We start from the raw sequence: 24,995 nt of genomic DNA on the forward strand, positions 1-24,995 counted from the left end.
TTAATGCGCACTAAGTGTCAAATTGCCAGTTTTCCTCAGGCTTCAGTGTCAAGTACACATGTAGATTCATCCATCTGTTTCTGATCTAAGGGGAGGGCAGTGCCTACCACTGGCCGAGGAAGTACTTTTACCTAAGTAAAAGTTCAAATAAATAGCCAAAATATACTCAAGTACAGGCAAAAGTACCACATTGGCTTTTCTTCTTGGGTAGAAGTGAGTACTTTTCTTTTACATATACTTTCAGTATAAAAAGTAAAAGTACTTACTGAATGTATCCCGTTCCATAATGCAACTGTCTACTACATCATTATGTTTGAGTCTCTGCCTCTTCTGAATCCATTCTAGTTGTTTCTTCTATACAAGTGATGCTGCTGCTACAGAAGGCGGAGTCAGATCTGACCAGTTCACCTTATCGATCACTCCATAACAATATACAAAAAAGTATAAAGTATAAATGCTTGCCAATATATTTAATGAAGTACAGAAACATGAAAAATGTACTAAAGTACAGTTATTATACTTTGACTTCCCCTTTGTATTTTTGGTCGACACCACACCTCAAACTCAGCAGCTCTTGTTGCTTCTCCTTAGCTCAGTGCTGCACCTTCTCCTGCAGCTAAATAATCTCCTGCAGTGACACACACACACACACATGGACACACACACACATGGACACACACACACAGACACACACATACATAAAGCCACCAGCAGATGATAAAGCTCATTTGTGTCTGCTTACGAGGGGAAATTAGGCATTATCCATCTTTCATCCAGGCAAACAACAATGAGACACATGGCTGCAGTGGAGAAGAGAACAAAAGATGAATGGTGGTTGTTGTTGATCATTTGTGATTTTGACCTCAAGAAAACCTCATCTGACTTTCTTCACTCGCCATAACAGGTACAGTTGCTTCCTGAGACTTATGTGAGCTTGATTATAGTTCAAGATTATTATCTGATCGGAGGCGCTGACCTAGACATAGAAGCTTCAAGCAGAAGTGGATTATTTTTTCTCTTAATGTTTTCTCAACAGTTTTGTCTGTTGCCATGGAAATTGTCCTTATTTGCCTCCTGCTACAGCTCAATTTAGTAACCAGCAGAGGGAGTCACTGGATTTCTAATTTGTCTGATCTGACTCTTTTTCCATCTGTGGCTCAGGTGGTCGGAGGTTTAAGAGGAATTTTCTGATAATCTATAACAGTATATAAATATTTAAGCATTATAAATACTCATGTTTACAAAAAATGTATTATTTTTATATATATATATATATATGAAGACAAGAAGGCATGTAGACATGAATAAATGTATATATATATATATATATTTATAATGTTTAAACATGTACATATATATATATATAAATGTATACATGTCTACATTTTCTTCATGTTAGCAGTTTCATGTGATAGATCTGCTACAGTGAAAATTGTTCGCGTTCTTAAATGTTGAGGTGGAGGTTACTTTCACATCATGGTCTCTTTTTAGATACATAAAAATTAAGTATAAGTAAATCAGAATAATCATAATATTAATAATAATAATACAGATAATGACACAGCAACAAGGTGCTGTACAAGTACAAATTTAAGGTACACAAAAGGAAATAGTTAAAAAGAAACAATATGTAAAACATTTAAATCAATTTAAATATCACACAGCAATAATGCACAAATACAGAAATAATAAAAATGTTAGAGATGAGAAAAGGGTAAAAACTTGATGACGTGAAACATTGCGAAATGATTTTAAATGATATTGCATGAACAGCAACAAGTTCTGTATTAAAGTACATTACTGCTAATTTCAGTTTTTTTTCTAGCTTTGTTATTTGAAAGCAGAAATAATTGCTCTAATTTGTAAGCGTTTCATATTAGGCCGTATACGTTTTATTTTCCTTTAATTTCGTTGCTATTGTGTAACTCTTAATGTCAAGCTGCTTTGAATCTGTGCTGTGATACGACTTTATCCATGTAAAATTCTGCTGTTGAGTGGAAATGAGACAACTCCACCGTTCATTACATTCTGCTGTGTTCATAACTGTAGTAATCAAACTGAGGGATGAGTCTGATGCTGTCCCTCTAGACTCAACTGTTGTTCAGGGTGTGTGTGTTGATTCTGGTCTTTTGTCTCTGCATCACATTTTGTATGTGTGTGTGTGTGTGTGTTTGCACCTTTCTGTTGGGACCCTCCTGTCGTCCCCCTGTCAGACACACTGAGCCTCATCTGCTGGGACAACCTCTGGCTCTGCGCCGGCTAACTTTAGCCTCGCAGCTCTCATGGTCTCTCTCTCTCTAAGCCTTTTTTGGGGTTGTGATGTGCCAAAGTAGATTTACCTTCAATAACCATTTATTAAATCTCTATCCATTAGACTCTGAGGCTTCGTAAGAGCTGGCTGCATTAAGCCTGATTATGGGATGCCCGGCAGAGGAAAAGGGTCTATGTGTCAAGTGTGTCATCGAGTGATTTATATCCCTGGCAGGGATCTCTGTCTTGTCAGTCGGGCGTAAGCTGCTGAGAGGAGAGCGAGGCGCCGAAACCCTCAATGATGCGTTGATACTTTCTATTTTCTCTAATGAGTGATCACAGAAGTCGTTGCCATGCCTTGGTTCTGTAGTGGCCATCCAGGGGTTTCTGTCGGTTTCTCCTGCTGACGCTGCTGCTGAACCTTGACCTGTCGCCGCTCTCCAAGGATCCCTGTCGAAGTCAGTTTGACTCAAGCTGCCCGTCGTCAACATGGACGCCAAGGGCCCCAGCAGCACCTTCAAAAGGTCCTCGCTCAAACGCACCACATCTGGCTCGCAGAAGGTAAGATGAGGTCACACTCAGCAGGTGATTCAGTGTCCCCTGTCTGAGTTAGCTCCAAACTGGAGTGTAATTATTTGTCTCTAAGAGTTTGTTTTACGTTACCCTTTAAGTTTTTGCTTTAATTACATAAAGAGAGTAAAGGTTTAATATCACTGACAAACAACTGGCTCTTATCTTGGCTGCTTTTTGTGAACTCTTGGCTGTTTTTTGTGAAACCACATGATTATTCTGAGAAGGACTTGTGGTGCACAGCTTGTGTCACATGGAGCCGCTACTATAGCCAGAGTCCATATTAGAGCCTAACCAATCATTTGAGAGCTTCTGCCCACAGCGTAATGACATGCATCCTTTAGGACTGTGGGCCATATATTAGTGAGCACATGGTCTGCACTCCCAGCCCCTGCAAACTTAGTGCTAAGTGGTGTTGGAAGCCGAGCGAGCAGCTCACTCCAGTACACCACTTTAATCCTTCATAATGGCCCAGTATGGAAGACCATGGCTTCGGCAGATTAAGGACTTTTATATCTTTCTAAAGTCTGCTTTCATGTGATTAACACACTCCTATTAACATGTCCTTGAAAGCAAGAAAGATTTGATTTTTATATTCATGTTCGCCTCGAGCGCGAGTCCAATGAGCAGTGTGTGCTGGGATGACACACACACACACACACACACGTACACACGCTGACACACACCACAGATTCACAGATTCACTCACTTGGTGTCTGTTCTGTGGAAGCATGTTACTACAGGACTGCATAAATATATACATTTCTTAGTTTTAACATAAACAAAATGTAAATAGATGGAAGATAAATTGAAATATGAAACACATAATGCGTTTCAAATTCTACTTTTGTTGAATACATCCACATCTATAACCATCACCAAAATGTTTCTTTACTTAAACGTTTTGTTCCCCTACTGACACTGGCGTCCCTATACGTATTCAGTGGGATGGGTTTCTATATGTTAATGGAGGCATTATTGGGTGAGATTAATATTCTGTGTACAATCCACAGCCTCTTTCTATATATGAGCTTTAACTCCATCAAGCAACCAGCAATGGCATGGCTCTCCGCTGAATTTTTAATGAGATCGGATATGTTGCTAAATATAAACTCATTGGCAGCACAAACCAGACGGCGGACAGACAACATGTCCTATTTTTTCTGATCATGCATTGTCATGTATGACAGTCTTAAATCATGGATTTATCTGCTTTATTTAAACTATCATCTTCATTATTTACAGTGGGTCGTGGTATGAAGGATGAGGATTTACTCTTCATCCATGGTATAGTGCATCAGAAATTGAAGGCATTATCCCTTGGAAGTGTTTGAACAGATTTGATTTGAGGGTGAAAGTCTCTAACAGAGAGCACATTCAGTTAAATACGTTCACATGATATTACTTTGTCTGTTGCCATAAAGATGCCGCCGGTAAAGTTCCATCTCCCCAGCTGACTACTGACCTTTTACCTATTTTACTGAGATATTATGTCTTATTCGTCAATAGTGAGGAAAGAAATGGAACGTCTTTGGTGTAACAGGTTTGACTGATCAGAGAGAAATTTTGTATTCAGACGATTAGAAAACCAAATGAACCAAATTAATAAACGCTGTTCAAGCAACAGAATCAATACAAATCGGACTGAGAAATTCAGCATTTTTCACAGTGCTTTTTTTTGGTGTGTGAGATCATATGACGTGTGATGTAAGCATCAGGCTCAGGTCAGGTGAGGGCCAAGGATCTTTAAAAAAGCTTTAAGATTCAGGTCAGGGTTGAGCATGAATTATACTGGGGCTGTTGGTGAAAACTAAGACTTAAAGGAATAAGAGCCTCAAATGTTGCAGACAAGTTAAATGAGGTCATGTCACTGAAGGACAAACATAGAGAAGTTATTGTACTAAATTATGAAGCAGACCAAGTGGAAAATATAAAAGCTGTGGTCTTAGCGAAGGGAGAATCTGTTGATTCTGTAACGTAGATGGTAAAACTTTTACATTCCATACACTTACACGTCTAAACATGGTGACATGTTAGCAATAGGTTGAATCTCTTTATATTTATAATGCAGAATCAAAGAGTGTTGCAGTTTTTTTTAAATATATCCCAGCATGCAAGTCAAGCATTTAATAAAACAACCACTCTCGGAAAAACACTTTTCTTCTAATATGTGAACTACCGTCAAACCGCAGCAGATTTATAAATAACCGTTTGATGCCCAGGTGTTATCTCTATGCCGAATCCATGCAAATCTCCATTTATTCTCTTTTTCTATCAGGGTTTTAAAAACACAGGAAAACAGTGTCTTTAAAAAATGTCTTATGACTCCCTCAACTCTCGGGGATAATCAGTGACATGTTGGACTCATGTGATGGCTAACTGGATTTTCAAACTCAGATGCACAATGAGAGCATTTACAAACAGGGCAGGGTGAAAACAGTTAGCTTCACAGTAAATGCAAATTTGCCTATCCAGAGCTTGTAACTCGAGTTGTTTCGCCTTCTTCCAAATATCTTTCCCCTCAAGTGAAAATACATAAAAAAAGGCAGCGTTTGATTCGCTTCACGTGAGATGGACCATGGGTCTGGAATATTTTTTTTCCGCCAGCGAGGGAGTCTTCATGGGTTTCCTTCCTGTCACATAGCATCAAACTCGTAGCACGTCGCCATTCAATACCAAAGCTGAGCAATTAGTTGCTTTTATCTGCGACCCTGGAGACACCACATTCCTCATAGGACCCCCAAATCCCTTCTGATCTATTTCACTTGTGCTGATGAGGCTTTTGTTGTTCGAATTCCATCGTTACTGAAATCAATATTCAGAACGACTGATTCCGCGTCATTCTCTGATTTATAAAGCCACCAACTCGAAATCAGGATACGGAAATACAGGCATCATTATACTCTTTCCTTAAAACTGCTGGGGCTGAATGGTCCATGTAATTGTAGCTGAACTGGAACAAATGTGCTGTGATTTAGCTGCTCGCTAAGCCGTGGGTCAGGAGACCGGGACCATGTGATTCCAGCACAGAGAGGCATTAATGTATGGCACACAGTGTGTGTAGGCTGTAGGTGTCTTCACTAATACAAACATGGTATTTACAACATGTGAAACTGGTGGAATGACTTGCTCCAACACACTCAATGATAAGCATTTTGACAGTATTGCAATGCAGTGGCATAACATTTAAGAGAAGGAACATTGCATCAAGTACAGCTAATGAAATAGTCATGAATTTGTGTCCTGTGTCCTCCTCAGCAACGCACCACTTCTAGTGTTCATCTCACACAGTTGCTTTTTGTTTTCCACCAGCATTTCTTCAGAAAACGGAACACGTTGGAATGAATGTTGTTTATTGTTCCGGGGCTTGTCTTAAGTCGTGTTAAAGTGCCTGGCGTGACACAATCTGATCCCATGGTATCTGATTCTTTAAGGTTTTTGTTGCTTAGTGCTCAGAGGCAGCTCGTAACGAGGCGGCTGGCTGCTGACTGGATTTTGGTTTTAATTGCTGTGGTTAATGAGTTTAAGTAAGCTGAAATAACTGCGTCATACTGGCCAAACCCTTCTGGAAATGCGCTTTGTTTTCTCCAGCTATAATTAACAGTGGCCCATATGCAATTTTTTTCCCCTAATTTTTCTACCAGTGCCAGGACCAAACGGGGGAAGTTAGGGTGTGTGTGTGTGTGTGTGTGTGTGTGTGTGCGTGGGTGTGTGTTTGTGTGTGTGTGTGTGTGTGTGTGTGTGTGTGGGTGTGTGTGCCCCGCTTCTCTCTCTTTGTCTTCTTGAGACATCAGTCACTGACCTCCCTCGTCTTTTTTCACCAACAACACTTATTACAGTCGGGCTCAAACTTCTCCCTTCAACCATAAAAGGAGCGATTATCAAACCCTTTCAAAAGAGGAAGGTTTTAAATGAGAGTCTGCACCTCAGAGTTTTTTAACTCCATCTCAGCTTCCAGCCCACCTAATGCCTTCCTCTGGTTATTTCAGCACTTACCTGAAGCCCTTAACAGTTTTAAACTGATAGGCCACCACGTAAAATTGACAAACATCAATTTAAATTGATATACAACTTGAAGTTCCCCATGTACAATAAACAAAATTCAGTTTGAACTCATTAAAAGATCTGAGTTGACATTCCCCCATACAAAAGAGGCTTAATCCCCCCCACTTGAGCTTTAAAATGTTAAAAGTCAAACTGTTGGCTGTAGGTTAAATGAAATGTTGTTGTTTTTTTATTCATCCAGCTGGTAGGATATTTTTTATACATGTGGGTGGGAATCTCTTTACACTATCCTTTTTAAAGATTAAGAAAATATTGAATTGTCTCCTCTGCTGAGTTTTTCCTTTACACCACAAAAACAAAGTGGGTGGAAATGGAGATTAACTGCAATTAGCAGCGAGTGACCTTGCCCCCAACTGGAGACCAGTCATGTCTTAACAAGGCACCTTCCAAAAGAATGCCTGCATCCAATTCTCTCAATTATGCAAATTAAGTTGAAATCAAAGTAGTTGGAGGGGGTAAAAACTTTCAAATTAATAGTTAGAGAGCCTCTGAACGACACTGCAGTCCCTGCGAGGTCGGACGCTCTGCTCCGTCTTCTCAAACAAACTAAAGATCTTCCACACTATGAAGTGAACACAAAGAAAGGAGTTTCAACAAATTGGGAGATTAGGGGCCGGGTATCAAAGTAGATTTATTGTGCCTTGTTCAAGCGAAGGATGAAAATACCCTGTGGGCATGGAGAGGTTGGTCATGGGACTCCCAAAAGGATTACCTTGAACTGGAGTCATGAGACTTGGGCGAACAAAGACCCTGCTCACATGCTCATCTATTAACTGGCCCTCATAAAGTGAAGAAGTTTCATGTCCAGTGGGATTCAATAAGAGCGCTTGACTGGGAGAGCAGCAGCAGGAGAAAGCTCGGGTAGAGACTCAGCAGACGCTGGACCTCTCCACTCTCCAGGCTCTGACTCCGTCAGCCTTAACGATAGGAATCCGCAGCTCGGACCGCAGATTATCCGTAAGTGCATCTACAATCTACAGCAGCAACTTTTTTTACTTTTAACACTTTTGTGACGGAATCATTTAGATGCTGGCGAGTGGCAGGAGATGTTGCTTGCTTTATGTTACCTTGAATCTGAATTTAGATGTGGTGAATGTCGGCAGGGCAGCACAGTTTGAGTTGTGAGTGCTCAATGATGCACGACAACACTGAGATGGAAAATTGCTGAGACGAGGCTGACACAAAATAGACGGAAACAACCACAGCCAGTTGGACTTTAAAAAAAAAAAAAAAGGATTTGTAATATTTTTACAAAACCCTTACGGGCAGTATTAGTAATTTACATACATACAGTATTATTCTGTTTTAAAGAATACTTTGGATTGTTTAGATTAATATTCTTAGTTACTACTTACTAATTGTATCTTCTGATTTAGCCAATCATTACTCACTAATTAAATCTACAGAACCATGTCATTTCTAGATGACTGTTTGGGATAAAGACAAATTCAAATGAATGAATCTGGTAAGAATATCAGCTATACAATACAAACAATATAATGGTTATTTCTTTATTGACACATGATGATGAAAAGTGTGTCTTTGCAGTTGTGCTGCAGATCAGCAAAAGAAATCAGAGTACGATATTATAGTTATGGTTCATGAAAAGATGATGCAATGTATGTGCGGAAACATGTATTTATTTATATATATGACAAAGTTGACCTTTTTGCAGCAACTCTCCTGCAGAGCCTCCAGAGAGAGAGAGAGAGAGAGAGAGAGAGAGAAAACGAGAGAGTGAGAGAGAGAGAGCGAGAGAGAGAAAACAGTAACTCCACTGTGTTGTGGGCACTTGTGGTCACTGGTCACAAGACTGCATTGGGATTTATTTATGTCCATTTCTTTATGCTCATATTAGTTTTTTTTTTGCTGTTTAACTTTTGATTGGACAGATTCACCTCCACTGCTTCACTTTTAATTGGTCAACACTGTCAACGACATCGGCTCTCAGAGCAAAGCTCGCTTCAAACTCAGTACTGCTCATCAAACTTAAACAGATGATGACAAAGTGTCTAATACCACAGTATTATCAATCTCTAATAATCTCAGGAATAATAGCAGTCATTTTATTAATCTGATTTATTCGCTTTTTTTTTAAAGATACAGAAAGTCCTCATCTTTTAGCCAGGATTACCGCTAAGAGGATTTCCAGAGTGTAACTAAAAAGAAAAGACGGATGATCTCTCTGTGGTATGACAACTTGTTCTGTCGACTAACATTTATTTCTTTCTTTCAAAACGTTTCTCTTGACAGGCACAGAAAGCTTGGATCGAGAGGACCTTTCTCAAAAGAGAATGTGTTCACATATTTCCCACCAAGGACCCAACCAGGTAATCAATTTAATGACTGTTCGTCACTTGTGCTAAAGTCAGGTCAGGCTGCAACATCAGCTTTGTCTTTAGTCATTTATAAAGAGAGTTTACATTAATGAAAGATTAATGAAACAGTTTAGGTTAGGTCAATTATTTTAATTTCACTCAAATTAATTGAGTCTCGACTCTAAAAAGATTGTGAATGTCTTTCCAGTCTATAGAAAGATCAGCAGTTAAAGAATCATGACAGTGTTAATAATGTACAATAAAATATTAATCATGTTTTATACTCATTATGAGTAATGTTTCATTTCTTCCTATTAATTAATCAAGTAATTCACTAAATCATGGGACCCATGACAACAGGTTATCAGAGATTTACTGAGATTAAACCTGGTTTTTCAGAGTTCATTGTAGGACATGGTTACTCTGCTGGGCTCCGAGAACAGGCTGAGAGCAGCCAGGCAGCGCGGCCCTTTGTTCGATGAGGCACATTATTTCCCAGAAATGGGCACAGTCATGAAAGAGCCTGCACAATGTGTGTTTCGAGGAAAAGACATGGGCAAACGAAACAGCGTTCTTTGACTCAGGTCATTCTCATCCACTCAACACTGGACAGTGTAACGCTCAGGGATTTCTATGAGTAGCAAAGACAGTTTATTTAAGTTTACACATCAGGGATCAGTTCTGATATTTTGGTTCTGTGATGTCTAGATGTGCCTGTGGTCAGCTGACAACGCAGCACGCGGCCATTCCCCCTGGTGCCAGCTCGGTAGAGGAAACCAACCAGCTGGTGCAGCTCGACACCCCAAAGGATAAATGGACGTTGTTAAAATACACCAGAACGTACCCAACAGACGCCTTTGGCCTAATCGAGTTCCAGGGTGGAGGATTCATCAACAAGGCCATGGTGAGTCTCAGCTAATGGAAAATAATGTGGATGAAGTGACAATGTGGTTCATTACAAATAAGTCTCCGTGCAATATTCTTTAATGTGAATCAAATACTTTTTTTTCCTAAACCAGTACATCCGGGTTTCCTACGACACCAAGCCTGACAACCTGCTGCATCTGATGGTGAAGGACTGGCAGCTGGAGCTCCCCACGTTGCTCATCTCTGTTCATGGCGGCCTCCAGAACTTCGACCTCCAGCCCAAACTCAAGCAGGTGTTTGGCAAAGGCCTGATCAAAGCTGCGGTCACCACTGGAGCGTGGATCTTCACGGGCGGAGTCAACACGGGTAGGACACTGGCGGCTCAGGACAATGCTTTTAATGTTCCCCCTAACAAACCATTTGTGACATAAGAAGATTACCATGGTTCTAAATTGTCATTACATAAAACAATTTCTGCAATTTCCTAGGGGAGATTTGACCAGCCTATTGTCACAGGTTAAGCTCTATAATTAAAGCTTCTGTGGAAAAATTGAGCGCAAAAGACAATCAGCGGGTTTTCCTGTGACACAGTGTGTCCCATGATGCAGCCCCGTTAGCCAGTTGAGAGCGTCATTATCCATGAGGCTGTATTTAACAATATATTGTATTATTACAACTCAGGGGTGATCCGCCATGTGGGAGATGCCTTGAAGGACCACTCCTCCAAGTCACGAGGGAAGGTGTGTGCAATAGGAATTGCTCCATGGGGGATCCTGGAGAACAAAGAGGACCTCATTGGGAAAGATGTAAGAACATCTGCAGCTTCATTTCATTTCTCAAAATTGTATGCAAACGTTTCTTCCTTTAAACAGATTTCTTCCTTCGTTTGCAGGTAACCAGACCCTATCAGACGATGGCTAACCCCCTGAGCAAACTGGCTGTGCTCAACAACAGCCACTCCCACTTCATCCTGACTGACAACGGCACCTGCGGGAAGTATGGCTCTGAAGTCAAACTACGTCGCCTGCTGGAGAAGCACATCTCCCTGCAGAAGATTAACACTCGTAAGTCGGACAGTGCTGCACACACGTCACGAAACATGCTCCTACATCCTCCGTGTTGTGCGACTGTGAGACACTCCGTCTTCCTGGACGCGTGGGAAGAGAGTTCCTCTGTGACCTGTGGGCTTCCCTTTGTCATCCTATGCCTGGAGTTTGGTTAGGCAGGGACAGCAAAGGGATGCTCAGCCGTCACCACTGACTTCACCACGTCCCTCCTGAGGTTTTGCCTGTTGACACATAACATCAACATTTTGTTTGTTCAACTTTTGACTCTCAAAGATCTGTTATCATAAGGTTGAGTGATAAAAACAAATGGATGTCATTTTTTGGGGGGTTTCCAGGTCTTGGTCAGGGCGTCCCCCTGGTGTGTCTGATTGTGGAGGGAGGCCCCAACGTGATCTCCATCGCCCTGGAGAGCCTGAGAGACGACCCCCCCATCCCCGTGGTGGTGTGCGACGGCAGCGGCCGAGCTTCTGACATCATTTCCTTCGCGCACAGGTTCTCAGAGGATGGAGGGTGAGACTTTAGACCGATGAGTTCTCCTTCTCTATGTTCACATTACTCTTCTGGTTCAAAAGCTGAAATGTCATCCTCAACCCCTCTCCCCTCACACCCTCCAGCCTGATCAATGATGACGTCCGAGACCAATTGTTGGTGACTATTCAGAAGACTTTCAATTACACCAAAAGCCAATCGCAGCAAATCCTGCTCATGGTAATGGAGTGCATGAAGAAAAGGGAGCTGGTGAGTAGGAGAATACAAGCGATGGATGATGTGCTAATATCTCCAGGCTCCTTGTATGTCACAGTTATCCTGTATATGAAAAATAACTTGTCCGTGTCAATAAATAAATCATTTGTCGTGAAACATCTGGTCTCCATCGTCATTCATCCATTCCACTCATCTATGTGATCCATTAACATATTGAATAAACATAATCCCCACAACCTGCCGGTCATCTCCCCGTCTTGTCGTGGTCATGTCATGTAATGCGGGTCATTCGCAGCTCCACCGCCGACCAGTAATAAATGCTCGTGCATAAGTGCAAAGCTGCGAGGTGGCGGCTGATGTGCGATTTCTGCCGAGTTTAAAGTCTTTATTTTGGTGTAAACAATGCAGCTTGGCGCTCACATGAGGAAGCAGGTGATGGATCTCCACAGATAGCAGATTAACCCCCGAGCCATGAGTGTTTCTCAGGAGGGTTTGATGGGAGACCTCGGTGCATAAATAGCGGCGCCGTTTGAGGATCCGCAGCAGATTTTCCATGTGATGTGATTAGTAGTTTGTAATACCCGGGATATATAATCTCCAGACTCTATACATTTGGGTGGGAAAGATCAGAGCCCACTACCAACTGCTTAGCAGAGGCTCTTACTTCATCCCTTCACGGTAAACATGCAGCACACAGATGGAGGATGGGATCCATCTCCCTAATCCTCATCCAGGTTACTCTTTCTCTCCGATCCCCAGGCTTTTCTTTTTCAGGGCCCAGAGTGCTATCTCTTCACCATTGACTTTGTGTCCTCTATCCCTGGTGTATTAGTCTGCCTAATGCTCCAACACACTCAGATAAGCAACTTAAACGGCTTTTTTTTTTTTTTAAAGATCAAGCTGCTGCGGCCTTTTTTTCCCCCCCATGTACCATTTAGTTCTCACTGATTCCCGACCCAGACAATGTGGCAGAACTTTATACACAACGAAGAGGCCCCATCATTGCCTGCTCTTAATCTAAAGTGCCATGACTAACCTACAGGTGAATCAGTGTCGCTGTCTAGGCCCTGCTTAATCCTCTCATCCTAAATGCATGTGAACAGCTGGGTTAGACAAACTGAAAACACTGACTTAGAGAGCGGAAAGTTGCAATGATGTTACACCAGGACACATCATTTAACTGAATTTGGAGTTCACTGTCTCCCTGTCTGCATCCTGCATCTGTCTGGAAGAGCAACACAAGTCTTCAGTCCTGATGCTGATGTTAGCGGCTGGTTATAGACACATCTCGAGACCAGCTCGGAGCTCTCTGGCACAGTGCCGCATATTCATGCCAAGCTAATTCCATTCACCACGGCTGCACATGTGACAGGGCCGTCAGCGTAACTTCATTTGATATAGTCGAGCATGCAACAAGGAAAGCACTATCACTGTCTCTGACAAACAGTCAGCATGTGAGGGGTCAGCCACAGAGTCCTGCAGCGAGAGTTCCTGCTGAAACAGTGTCCCACCAGTTCACTCCACATGTTTGTGAGCGACACTGACAGTTAGACACATTCATCCGTTCGTTGATTCACCAATTCATCTATCCAGTTTGTTGAGAAACATATCCCACCATCACATGACTGCTGCAACCGTTCCTCCTCTCTTCTCATGTTTTCTCCCACACGTAGATCACAGTTTTTCGAATGGGTTCCGAGGGACAAGAAGATATTGAAATGGCCATTCTCACAGCCTTGTTAAAAGGTATTTTCTGAAGATACGTCACGCCAATATTGGTGCTATTGCAGCACAGCACGTACTAGATACCACCACTTCTCTCTGACTTCCCTCTCTTCCTCCATTCCTCTTGCTTTAGGCACCAATGCTTCAGCGGCAGATCAGCTCAGTTTGGCTCTGGCGTGGAACAGAGTGGATATTGCACGCAATCACATCTTTGTCTACGGACACAATTTGCCCGTGAGTGTCGATCACATCTGAATAATGTGAATAAATGATTCCGAATGAGTGTAGTACAGCTGAAAGTCATCAAAGATTTTTTTTTTTCCAATAAAAAAAAAAATTGAATACAAATGCTTCCACGAGTTATCAAACTTTGGCGTAGAGACAGAGGGACTTTGATTCAACTGAATTGTATTTCTCGTATACACAATAATTCAATGATTTAATAAACAATTTAATATTTATAACAAAAGGCAAAGATTGAACTGTTCTGTGAATGTGTGTTCAAAGAAGAGATATAGAGTTCCTCCCCTCTTATTCCTTTTGGTCAGCCTGCCGGTATGATGAACAGCACTACAACATCTACAGCCATGACGCAGGAGAAGCAGAGGAGTCCCGCCAGCGCTCCTCGCAGTAAGACCCGGGGAAAGAAGGGCAAAGGGAAAGGAAAGGCAAAGCCTGAGCCTCCAGAAGAAACAGATCCCAGGAAGTTGGAGTGTATTCGTTGGGTAAGAGCAGGGTTCACAACAAAGACTCTACTCATGATTGAAATGTGAGTAAATAGCTCGAAGGCCGTGTGGTGTAAATAATAATCGGCTTGTGTCCCGTGCTGACTTCTCCTAGGTGAACTCTCTGGAGCAGGCGATGATGGATGCTCTGGTGCTGGACAGAGTGGACTTTGTCAAACTGCTTCTTGAGAACGGCGTCAATATTCACCACTTCCTCACCATTCCCAGACTGGAGGAGTTATACAACACGGTGGAGATGACACGCCGTAGCAACACAATTCAATAAATAAAAAGAAACCAAATCTGAATGCAGGTCTGACAAATATGAAACAGGTTGACACTCGCCTTTCCTCCTCTTCTCTTCTCTCAGAAACTAGGCCCGCAAAACACCCTGCATGCTGTGGTTAGGGACGTCAAAAAGGTACAAATGAACTCTCCTGGAGCATTTATCGTTAATGCATAATGTTTGACTATTTAGATCATATCAGGTTTCATCTTCAGAGTGCAGCTTTGTTAAGTATGACTCTGGTGAATTTGCAGGGAAACCTTCCTCCAGATTATCAGATCACTCTGATTGACATTGGTCTGGTGCTGGAGTACCTCATGGGTGGAGCGTACAGGAGCAATTACACCAGGAAGGCTTTCCGTAACCTCTACAATAATCTGTATGGACTCAAAAGGGTACGCGTGGTTGGCAGAAAATAAAAGACAATGACTTGCTCATTATATTAAGTGACATCTGATATTGATTATCATGTTTTGCTTTCCTCCTCTTGCAGCCAAAAGCACTAAAGCTCCTTGGAATGGAGGTGAGGTTTCCTTTACAACCCTGTCAGTTAGCTGAAACAACAACTCACACATGCAACAGAATAATCAATCATCTTTATTTTATTTTCAAAAACCTTATTAGGACGATGAACCCAGAAAAGGCAAGAAAAAGGGAAAAAAGAAGAAAGAGGAAGAGGTTGAAATCGACGTGGATGACCCTGAGGTCTGTCGTTTCAAGTTCCCCTTCCATGAGCTGATGCTGTGGGGGGTGCTGATGAAACGCCAGAAGATGGCGCTCTTCCTCTGGCAACGTGGAGAGGAGGCCATGGCAAAGGCCCTGGTGGCTTGTAAGCTTTACAAAGCCATGGCTCATGATTGCTCTGAGAGTGAACTGGTGGATGACGTCTCCCAAGACCTGGAGAACAACTCCAAGTCAGTACAGATAACGTCTACAACTTTAACTTCTCTGTCGGCTCTCACAAATCTGCATTAAGATATCTATATTTCTATACAACATGTAAAGCATATTACTCAAACTGTTTGGAGAAGAGCTGAGTTGAAATAATTGTCCTTGTTCCTTCCCCTTCACAGAGAATTTGGCCAGTTGGCGTATGAGATGTTAGATCAATCCTACAAGCATGACGAGCAGGTGGCCATGAAACTCCTAACATACGAGCTGGTGAACTGGAGTAACTCCACCTGTCTGAAGCTGGCTGTGGCTGCAAAGCAACGCGACTTCATTGCCCACACCTGCAGCCAGATGTTGCTCACTGACATGTGGATGGGTTGCTTAAGGATCGGCAAGAATCCAGGCCTCAAGGTTGATAACACAAAATGTTTTCCTTTCAAGCAATCATAAACAAGTTTTAAAAAATTAGACTCAATAGGTCTCATTCCTCCGCCTAGGCTCAACATTCCCTTAAAAAAAAAAAAACATAACCTCCTTGGCAGAGATAACGCTAGCAGTGTCATCATTAGTCGTAATACTTCTCCCAGTAGAGGAATCACATTGGAGTAAAACATATCACTGTAAACAAGAAAATAAATAAAAATCACCATGTCTTGTAAAAACTGAATATTTTCTTTCAGGTTATTCTGGGAATCATCTTTCCTCCTTTCATTCTACTGTTGGATTTCCGTATTGGTGATGATGCATCATATCAAGCTGCTGACGGCAAAGACACGGCAAAAGACAAGGACGACGACGCAAAATCTAGCAAGGTCCAGGATTCATGCTGACCTTGATCAGTTTTTACATCTTGTTAATAAACCATCTTTGTCCAAGATGAAAGATGATGACCTAAGAGATTGTTCTTGCATTATAGGATCCTAATTCGGATGCAACTTCCCGAAAGGGAGACGAAGAGGAGGGTAGCACGCACGTTCACAAAATCCCGATTGGCAAAAGGTTGTTTGAGTTTTACGACGCACCCTTCACCAAATTCTGGTTCAACACTGTGAGTTCCCTTTGGTGCATGAGACAAATTATAGTGAGCATTTACAAAAGAATATGTCTAACTTAAAATAAAAAATGTATAATTTATAACGTTTGTCTTCTTCCAATAGATTTGCTATCTGGGATATTTGATGTTGTACAACTACATAATCCTGGTGAAAATGGAGCGGTTGCCATGTATACAGGAGTGGACTGTCATTGCATACATCCTCACGCTTGGCGCTGAAAAAGTCAGACAGGTAAAAAGGACAAGATATACTGTCAGTCTGATCCACAGACTGTATATAAAGATGAGCAACATGAGAATGAAGCCAAATTCTCTCGATTGCCCCCTGGTGGTTGGTTGCAGTATAGGCCAACAAACAACCCTGGCTCCTCCATGTTAGTGGACCAAACTAATTTTGATTAGTTACTTGGTGCTAAAAAGTCAGGGGGGATTATGTCATGATTGACAGCTGACCTCAATAATTGGGCTCCACGCTATTAACACCTCTGTGCAGATTCTGACTCCAAATGACATCAAAAGCACAAGATGGCAGCATCTTTATGCAGGATATTTTAAGCTTCATGTTCATACTAGAGGAGAAAGTGAAGAAATGTTGTCTTTATTTATGAACAGTTTGTAGTCTGATCAAGTTCAAGTAACTATGTGTGTTAAAGATCACTTGTGGTGTCTGAACTGTGTCTAGATTCTGATGTCAGAGCCGGGGAAGCTGAAACAGAAGATAAGTGTGTGGATGGAAGAGTACTGGAACATTACAGACATGGTCGCCATTGCCACCTTCCTGTTTGGGCTTTTGCTTCGGCTGCAGCATGAGCCTTACATGGGCTATGGCCGAGTCATCTACTGTATAGACATTATCTTCTGGTACATTCGTGTCCTAGACATCTTTGGAGTCAACAAATACCTGGGACCCTATGTGATGATGATCGGGAAGATGGTAATAAGTGTTTTAATTAAATCCTATGAAAGTCACGTGACAGACATGATACATATACTAACAGAACACACAGCAGTTCTCAGGAGTTAAAATGTTTGTTCCTCTTTATTTTCAGATGATTGATATGATGTACTTTGTAGTGATCATGCTGGTGGTGCTCATGAGCTTCGGGGTGGCTCGGCAGGCCATCCTTCACCCGGATGAGGAGCCGACCTGGCGTCTGGCCAGAAACATTTTCTACATGCCCTACTGGATGATCTATGGAGAGGTTTTTGCGGACTCGATAGACCGTAAGACTAGAGTTCATAGTAAGATTCTGTTTCCTGATTCTGGGCAGATGATCAGCGTTAGATTAATTTATTTGTCTAACTCTGTGAAACAATAAGTTACTCTAGGATCTCTCATACTTTGTCTCCCTCTGCTGGTAGATTTGTAATCTTAAATGCATAACCAGAACTTTGCATTGAGGGAGAGTAGAATAGGTATCATTATCTCATGCCCCTGTATCATGATCATCTGCCTTCAAGTTCTGTCAGTTTCTTCTGTCAGGGTGAAGGCAATACGCAGCATTTAAAAAAAAAACGAATATGAAATATGAATATTTAGATATCATGTTTGAAGCTCCATGTATTTAAGACTAATGCTCCACAGCTTTAAAAAAAAATTCAACCAGGCTGTGAAATATGAAATAGAATTTTTGTGAAAAAAGGTAAAAAACATGCTTTCTGGAAACATTTTGATGATGCACGTCAGCTTGACCTTGACAGAAGCGAGATATGAAAGTCCAACATTGATTGATTTTAACGCTTTCTACGTGTTCTTGCTTGACTCTGCTTTGCTCGGATTTCTCTAGTCTATGCAATGGAAATCAACCGTAAGTTATTTTTAAGTCACTTATGTAATTCCTTTCAATCATCTTAAGTTCTCAGAATAAATTCATCAGCTGTAACCCCCCTTCCCCACAGCTCCGTGTGGTGATCATTTATATGACGAGGATGGAAAGAAACTGCCTCCCTGCATCCCGGGTGCCTGGCTCACACCTGCCATCATGGCCTGTTACCTTCTGGTGGCAAACATTCTTCTAGTCAACTTGCTCATTGCAGTCTTTAAGTAAGTATATGTTCCAGTATCTGACTGCACAGTCATGGTTTATGCTCATTTATCTTTTTTTCCTGTTCCACAGCAACACCTTCTTTGAGGTCAAGTCCATTTCCAACCAGATATGGAAGTTCCAGAGATATCAGCTGATCATGACCTTTCATGACCGTCCCATCCTTCCTCCACCTCTCATCATCTTCAGCCACCTCTACATCATCTTCAGCCGGCTGTGTCGTCGGTGTGCCACGAAGAAAAAAGAGGGAGAGCTGGATGAGAAGGACCGAGGCCTCAGTAAGTTTCCTCTAATAATTAGAAAAACGTATACCTAAACATTAATTTCAAGATCTTAATCGTATCCTGGCTCAATAAAACAAATCCGAACATGTTTTAGCTCATTGACATTTAGATCAGTCTTAGACTTGTAGGATGCATGAAGGCAGCTATATCAATGTAACATGCAGAATTTAGCTGCACACCAGCTGTTAACAAAGATAAAAGGGTCAGCAATGCTTGTAATAGATTATCCATGCTGATGCTGATTATTTACTAGCACACGGTTAAGAGTGTCCTAGCTCTCCATTTATGCCCGTCCAGACAAAAACGCAGACCCAATCCATCGTGGTTCGGGGTTGTGTTTTTGCCTGGACAAAACCTATTTTTTGTAGCTCTGAATCTCCGGAGTAGTATGGATGCAAGGCGTATACGTAGCACATTTGATGCATTCTCAAACAAAACATAGTAGCGTAGATGTAGCCTCAGACTGACAAAAAGTGTTGGTCTTTGTTTCTACCAGAGCTCAGGCTGAATCCAGAGGAGTTAAAATGTCTCTTTGAGTTCGAAGAACAGTGTGTGGAGGAATATTTCCGTGCAAAAGAGGACAAGATGCAGTCCTCAAGTGACGAACGCATCAAGGTTACCTCAGAAAGGTGAGCCTCCTTTGTGTGCAGACATTTCTAAACACCAGATCCAGGAAAAACATACATACATTTCGTTTGTGTTTTGTGGCAGAGTTGAGAACATGTCCATGCGTCTGGAGGAGGTGAATGAGAGGGAGAACACTATGAAGGCCTCTCTTCAGACCGTGGATCTGCGTTTGGCTCAACTGGAGGAGATCCACGGACGAATGGCAGTCGCCCTTGAAAAACTTGCAGGTGTGGACAGACTGGAGCTGACCAGAACCTACTCCCGAAACTCCTCAGTGTGCGACCCGTCCTCTCTCCTTCGTCAGGGCAGTATTAACAGTGCTGATGGTTACAGCCTTTATCGTTTCAACATGGACATGGAGGAGATTGCACAGAAGCAGAGGGACACAAATGAGTTGACCAGAGCTGGTGTAGAGAGGCAAAAAAGTCTGCGGCAAGCCTCCAGTGTTTGTACTCTCAACACAAAGGATGGTGGTCAGACCTTAGATGTTGCAGGTTTGGAGAGATCGAGGCCCAGCTCTTGTGTGGACATTCTCATATCTCCATGTGAACAAAAGCCTGCTTCTGCAGGATCAAGTCAAGAGACCATAACCAACATAAAAGGTAGCACATTGCTGATAGACAGTCTAACAGACAAGGATAGACTAAGGCCTTCATCCTCTCCAAAAAGGACCAAATCCTTGAAGTGCTATCCTGTTGAAGACCAACCCACATCTCCTTTGACGAAGAGGAGGGCTATGAGCACCATCATTATCAGCCCTCCTGATGAACCAGAAGAGGCAGCTGAACAAACGAAAAAAGGCCCCATGGTGTTGGGAGCGTCCTCTTCTCCAAAGAGAACAGAATCTTTGAGATACGTCCCCACTTACACCCAGAGTCAAACTTCTCCTATCACAAAGAAGAGGGCAATGAGCAGCATTATCTACAACCCAGCAGAAGCATGTGACGATGTGCTGCAGACTGTAGACTACAGGTCACTGGTTGAGCAAGTAACTAAAGAGCCAAATCAGTGGCCGGGAAACTTGGAGTATCAGGTGCACCCCAGCACTTTGGGGCATTTGCCTAAGGTATCAACAGTCAGGACTCTTGCCCAGCAGTTTCAAACTAGCGCCGCCCCTGCAGTGCTTGAAAAAGAGGAGAAAAGTCTGACTGATCCAAGACCTTCAGAGAGCGAGCAGGCGGCAGAGCCCTGGCCAGATCACACCAAGATGAAGGCAAAGAGAAACCTCTCAGATGCCACCGAGTATCTGACTGTGGCTGATGCAACCTACCTGCCATCTCACAGGTCACAGAGCTGGAATGCAAGCTTGAGGAAAACTAAGAGTCTGATGGTTTGCAAGGAGCCCGGAGCCTCCAGCAGCGAGAGAGACCTCAGTGAAGTCCAGAGGGTGGCAGATGACGGAGGGGAAGATGTGGGAGAGAAGATGGAAGCAGAGAAGAGCGAAGATGAAGCAGAGGAAAAGAAATGAGAGCTGCAAAGGTTGATTAGAGCAGAAATAGGGGACAAAAAAAACTGAATGAGGAAAGTATTTGATAGGAAGAGGAACTGAGAGGCCTGTTACGGCCAGAGGCCTCTGATGACTGTGTATATGAAACAATTTCTGCAACCACGACCTAAACTTGATTACTAAACTCTGCAATCTTGCAGTAAATGTTAACCGTCGTTGCAAAATAGTGAAAACCAACATAATATTCTCTTTTGAAGATCTACTTTCTTTACTGTCTCTTTTCATTGGTGTAACATACAGTAGCTTACGAAGACAATCATTCACATTACAGCTTTCCCATGTTATTGTGTTTTCACTGTAGAGATGAAAAGGGCAACAGGTTTGATGTCTACAGTTTAGGGTAAACTAAAGGATATATACAACTCTTAATATTCACGTGTACACAATGTGAAAAGCAAAAACATGACTGTCCTATATATGGTTGACACTTTGAAATACAGTCTGTAAACATTTTTTAAATATAATGTAATATGTGCTCAATAATGTCCCACTCTAAGGTGTCCCTACAGCTTCCATGCAAATACTGACAACTGCATAACAATATGTATTGAGTACAACTTCCAAGAAACAAAGAACCTTTTCCGTTTCATTTTGTCACACAAACCTGTATAAATAACGGTTCCGTTTGAAAACAATAAATAAAAATTGAGAGAATACAATAAGGTTGTATGTATACATACTTTTGTCTTTTCTAAAAACAATACTGCAAGTCCTTCTATAGGCACACATGAACAAGCAGAAATGTTGTGCAACAGGAGACCATAAGCTTATTAATACACAGTAATTCACAGACAAATACAATCAGTGCTGAGACTCACACAATCATCATATTAAATAAAAAAAGAAACTTTCCCACATTGTTTTACATTTTTACGACAACTATGTGTAACTGAGATATTGTAATGAAAAATTCCAACCAGAAGTATCATGAATGCCGACAGAGTCACGCCCCCCTGTGAGCAGGTACTGACGGCCAGCTACAAACCACTGCTGATGATCAAGTCTTATCACGAGGCTAATTACAGCATCGAGCCTCATTCCTCTGCGATGCTCCTCTGCTCATCAGATCACGATGGCGTCTCAACCACTCATTACACTGGGAGCTTCATGACAGCAGTAAGGCTCTCTGTTTATGACCAGTGCTGCCGCTGCTGTGAGGACATTGAGGGAGGAGGGACACTCCAAAATAGCAAAGTCACACAGGCTGTGAGCTGCCAGCGCTACAGAGGGGCAGCCTAGAGGAGTGAACATTTGAAGAACTTAATCCTCCTGGACTTTTTCTCTGAGAGTTTGACCGGCTTGCCCGACCCTCCGGCACCGTTGTCAGTCTAGAGCAGGGAGAAATTTTATAAGTACAGTATTAAACAAGTGAGCCTTCACACATTGTAGAATCTATTAAAAGAAACTCTTAATCACTTACTGTCTTTGAGCTCAGATTATGTAATATGTCTCTTCCCATGGTATAAAAAGCCTTGAGTGACAGAAAAAAAAGATCAGTTGCCTGTAAATACATTATCACTCATGTTACGTGACACTTCCAGGGTTAAACATTTCTGCTTACCTCCTCCACGTTTAAACCAGACTTTGCACTGGTTTCCAAGAACTTCACTCCGTAATCAATAGCCAGCTAAGTGAGATGACAAACAAAATTGTTAGTGTCACTTACTGCAAACTTGAAAATTGCCCCTTACTTGTTTGCCCCTTACAGATTTTAGTAATGAGCGGCTGAAGAGACTCACTTTTTCTCCTCTGTCTTTCGACACCTGTCGCCGGTCATTCATGTCACATTTGTTGCCCAAGATCACCTTCTCCACATCCGACGAGGCATGCTGGGAGAAATGAAAAGATTAGTTATGCAAAGTATGTCGCTCAGAACAAGGACAAAGTCCACAGCACTTGTAACAAATATAAATACATTTTTTGCAAAATATTTAGTTTAGCTATTAATATCAGGTAAGGAGGCTCTATACAAGTTTTCTCCTCTGCCACAGGTGGTTTCTTTGATTCCATCATTTACATGGACAAGTATACCCTGTGAGCTGTGCTACGTCTTCAGACTGCAGTGACTCGTAGTAAGTAACAAGCCGTAGCAAGACTCTCTGGTTCCAATGCTAACTTCAGGAGAAGCAAACATCCGTCAACAGCGCCCATCAATAGAAACAGATTTTGTGAGCAAAAGGATAACATTTTATGCTGAACTTGCAAAGTTTCTGGTAGATACACAACTGTTAATGCTGTAACATTGCTATCTCGCAAAGGCAAAAAAACGTACATACAACTCTTTTAAAGTGAGAGCTCACCTCTTCAATATTTCTGATCCAGTTTTTGATGTTTTCAAAGGACTTCTCATTGCAGATGTCATAGACCAACATGATACCCTGTGAAGAAAACCAACCTCAGAATGAATTTCCAAACCCTGATGTTTTTTTTATAGACACACAGTGAAGAGGTGTGTTGTGATGGAGGGAGGTCTCACCATAGCGCCTCTGTAGTAAGCTGTGGTGATGGTGCGGAACCTCTCTTGTCCTGCAGTGTCCCTAAGATCATCAGAGCAACAATGTCAGTAATCGAATTGGCCAGATTCACGTCACACTTGCTTTTACAAGGACACTTACCAAATCTGAAGTTTGACTCTCTTCCCATCCAGCTCTATTGTTCTGATTTTGAAGTCTATTCCTGTAATAAAAATGAACACAAGCAGGGTGTGAGTTGATGTTTGCTGCATCCATTAGTGGCATGATATCGTGAACGGTCACATGTCCATGATGCCCAGGGACAAATTATCCATCCTGTATATCAGCCTGCTGAAGGACATAATTTAATTCCACAGCAAATGTAACCGCAACAAAACTAACGAGGATATAACAACATCCAAACTGTTCTCAGCGGCTTCACATTTCAATTAGGTTTCTGACAGTCGATCATCATGACTACAGTTTGGATCTCATTCTACATGCAGGTCTAATGATGCCTCTGAAGCATCAAGGACAGGAGCTCATCACTGGTTCCCATTGTCTTAGTCTTATGCTGCATTTAACGATGCACGTCTGTGTGAGAATCAAAACGTGCTGCTGTCTCTGCATATATTCAACCTACATTAGAGCAATGGCAGCAAAGCAGCGCTATCTGTCAATATGTGCATGCATTACAGCAAAGGCGTCCAGAGGGGCGGATGCAGGGGTATTCACCTATTGTGGATATGAAGGTGGTGTTGAAGGAGTCCTCGCTGAATCTGAACAGCAGACATGTCTTGCCGACTCCGCTGTCCCCGATCAGCAGCAGCTTGAACAGGTAATCGTACGTCTTCGCCATTTGAACGCAGCATACAGTCCAACGTGTTCGATGTTAAAGAGGCCGAGCGGCGCCGGGATCCCCCCTCAGCTGTCTGTGTGTGACGGAGCGGCAGACCGGTGCGGTGGCGTCACTTCCCGCTTTGCATTGTGGGCAATGAAGTTTGACGTACGGTGGCCCCTGAAGCGCAAATCGCAACAGCACATCATAGACACGCAACAAGGCCCGAAACATGGTGACATTAATTTCTCACAGAACAAGAAGTTAGCTGCTGACCCTAACCTTTCTATTATTTAACGGGAAAGGTTACAAAACATGTCTCAAATCGCAAGCTTGTGTTTCTTTATTTGCTTTGCTGTCTTCCTATTATGGTTTCTTTAATGTCCTTTTTTTAATTGGCTACAGTTCTCTTATGATTTTGTATTGAGCTTTCTTATTTGGCGCTGGGAATTTCTTTTTCGCCGTCTTATATGTTTATTTGTTGTGCTGGGTTATTTATACCAAAAAAAAGGACAACGTGCTGCAGCACTACAGGTAGCGTAATAATATTTGCTCCCCCCCCCCCCGCCCCCCTCCTTCTATTGAACCACTTCACATGAACAAAAAGTTGTATTTGTGTATTGGACTCGTCCGTTATCTGTCCTGCATTTTACTAAGGCTAATTGTGAGGTGACTGCACCTTTTGATTGTTCATTTTGCCATGGACTTGCACTGTGTA

The 24,995-nt window shown here is 42.2% G+C and overlaps 2 protein-coding genes across 2 annotated transcripts; one reads left to right on the top strand and one right to left on the bottom strand.

The window, feature by feature from the left end:
• The first annotated feature begins 1,875 nt into the window (after window positions 1-1,875).
• On the top strand, window positions 1,876-21,179 carry LOC133954931 (transient receptor potential cation channel subfamily M member 1-like). Its single transcript, XM_062389509.1, has 27 exons — window positions 1,876-2,811; window positions 9,139-9,215; window positions 9,912-10,107; window positions 10,223-10,436; window positions 10,752-10,876; window positions 10,963-11,134; window positions 11,473-11,647; window positions 11,752-11,875; window positions 13,516-13,588; window positions 13,701-13,801; window positions 14,116-14,292; window positions 14,408-14,542; window positions 14,663-14,713; window positions 14,833-14,973; window positions 15,072-15,101; window positions 15,203-15,492; window positions 15,652-15,880; window positions 16,150-16,281; window positions 16,386-16,517; window positions 16,627-16,755; window positions 17,206-17,457; window positions 17,573-17,747; window positions 18,311-18,331; window positions 18,423-18,567; window positions 18,641-18,846; window positions 19,349-19,481; window positions 19,564-21,179. Exons 1-27 carry the CDS (start codon window positions 2,740-2,742, stop codon window positions 20,945-20,947), a joined length of 5,091 nt encoding a protein of 1,696 aa, XP_062245493.1. The 5' UTR covers window positions 1,876-2,739; the 3' UTR covers window positions 20,948-21,179.
• Window positions 21,171-24,537, bottom strand: LOC133954929 (ras-related protein Rab-8B-like). The gene is made up of 8 exons (XM_062389507.1): window positions 24,175-24,537; window positions 23,602-23,662; window positions 23,463-23,523; window positions 23,287-23,364; window positions 22,726-22,815; window positions 22,548-22,613; window positions 22,407-22,457; window positions 21,171-22,314 (listed from the first exon to the last, which is right to left on the bottom strand). The coding sequence occupies exons 1-8, from the start codon at window positions 24,296-24,298 to the stop codon at window positions 22,222-22,224; spliced, it is 624 nt and encodes a 207-aa protein (XP_062245491.1). The 5' UTR covers window positions 24,299-24,537; the 3' UTR covers window positions 21,171-22,221.
• Window positions 24,538-24,995: the final 458 nt, after the last annotated feature.

The sequence above is a fragment of the Platichthys flesus genome, chromosome 6 (assembly GCF_949316205.1).
Source record: "Platichthys flesus chromosome 6, fPlaFle2.1, whole genome shotgun sequence".
Taxonomy (NCBI): Eukaryota; Metazoa; Chordata; class Actinopteri; order Pleuronectiformes; family Pleuronectidae; genus Platichthys; species Platichthys flesus.